General features: G+C 35.6%; 1 gene segment (V, D, J or C); it reads left to right on the plus strand.

Annotated features, from left to right (window-relative positions):
* The first annotated feature begins 531 nt into the window (after nucleotides 1–531).
* LOC118562492 lies at nucleotides 532–1,066 on the plus strand. The segment is given in 2 exon segments: nucleotides 532–577; nucleotides 666–1,066. Coding segments are annotated over 2 exon segments (447 nt in total).
* The last annotated feature ends 838 nt before the right edge of the window (nucleotides 1,067–1,904 follow it).

The raw sequence follows: 1,904 nt of genomic DNA on the forward strand, positions 1-1,904 counted from the left end.
CTGTGATATGGCTTGATAATAATAATAACAATTATTATTATTATTATTTTTATTAATAATAATAATAATAATAATAATAATAATAATAATAATAATAATAATAATAATAATATATAAACATGGAGTACCAATGCAGTAAGTGAAGCATCTTAAAAAATAAGAAATTATTTTATACAAGTAATAATAACTAATGTTATTAAAAGGTTTATTCCGATGAGATGTCCATTTTTGATACAAGTCTGTTAAAACCTTCTATTTGTTGAATGACTAAGACATAATCATTTACAACCCTTCAACAATATGTTGAAGGGTTGTAAAAAGGATAGAATAAACCCAATGCAACTTTACAAGTTAAGGCATGTCAAAGTCACTGCATGCTAGAAACATTGAATAAACAGATCTACACTGATCTCTATTAATTCTAGCATGCTAGTTTGTATTTATGTAAATTAAACACTCCTGTTTAAAGGCGGAATCTACAGCTGTCAGCTGCATTAGAGAAACTCCCACCAGATCCCCTTCAGCACCAACATGTTCTCTGTAGCTCTGCTGCTGCTGCTGCTGGCGGCTGGATCCTGTGAGTCTGACTGAGGCACTGACAAAATAATCACACCACAATGATTTACTGCTGTTAACAACTTTTGTATTCATGTTTTCTGTCACAGGTGTGAAGTGTGAACAGCTGACACAGCCAGCCTCTGTGACTGTGCAGCCAGGTCAACGTCTGACCATCAGCTGTCAGGTCTCTTATTCTCTGGGCTACTACACAGCTTGGATCAGACAGCCTGCAGGGAAAGGACTGGAGTGGATTGGGATGAAAGACAGCTATGGAGCCTCATACTACAAAGATTCCCTGAAGAACAAGTTCAGTATTGACTTAGACACTTCCAGTAAAACGGTGACTCTGAATGGACAGAATATGCAGCCTGAAGACTCTGCTGTGTATTACTGTGCCAGAGTAGACCACAGTGACACAAACCAGCAGCACAGCTGTACAAAAACCCCTCAGAGCCTGAACACTTTTATTACTCACCAACCAGAGGAGGCGCTTTTAGACCACAAATGAATTTAGACTGTTTCATGCAGACAACTCCGCAATGTTCCAATTGTCTGTGAAAACATTAAAAAGACATTAAAAACATGACATACAACATACAACCATGTAAATTCACAATAATGGGATCTTTAATGAATGGCTTATTTAAATATGGGTCTCTCTTTGGTAATGTTATTGTCACCTCAGGATACTCCAACATATTGACACTAATTCAGAAATAACTTGAAACAATTTATGGTTCAACAAATGTGAAATTCAGAAAGTTATGATGCTTTTTGTACAACAGATAAGCAGCAACAAATCGCTCAACAACATGGTGAAAAATTGCGTATTTTGTTTACTACTTAAAAAAGCTAATTAACACAACCAACAAGAACAACAAAACAAAGATGGTTAAAAGCTTATATTTCTATGTCACCTTCCCAATGACCCGAGGACACGGCCTATATACTTAATCAGGAAATAACCCAATAATTACCTTGGACATTGTTTCCCATAGTGATGAAAAAGGTTGCTTAAATTCATTGTATGAAACAATTTTTGTTCTTGGTGCTTTTCTTTTTTTAAGATGCTGTAAGTCTTTATTTCCCCCCAGTTGTCATATGAGACATATACTGTATAGTGATGGCTACTATATCTTTGAGATATATAATGACTTAGAAGGAGATTGAGTATATCATGTAATTCTTTTACAGTCACAGTACAAAAGTACTAACAGGATAGTTTGTTAATCTGCAAATTGAAGAATTCTGATTTAAAGACCTTCTGTGATGCTATGAGAAGAAGAGAAACTCCCCTCAGCTCATCTTCAGCACCAACATGTTCTCTGTTGTTGTGATGCTGCTGC

The sequence above is a fragment of the Fundulus heteroclitus genome, unplaced genomic scaffold, assembly GCF_011125445.2.
Source record: "Fundulus heteroclitus isolate FHET01 unplaced genomic scaffold, MU-UCD_Fhet_4.1 scaffold_95, whole genome shotgun sequence".
Taxonomy (NCBI): domain Eukaryota; kingdom Metazoa; phylum Chordata; class Actinopteri; order Cyprinodontiformes; family Fundulidae; genus Fundulus; species Fundulus heteroclitus.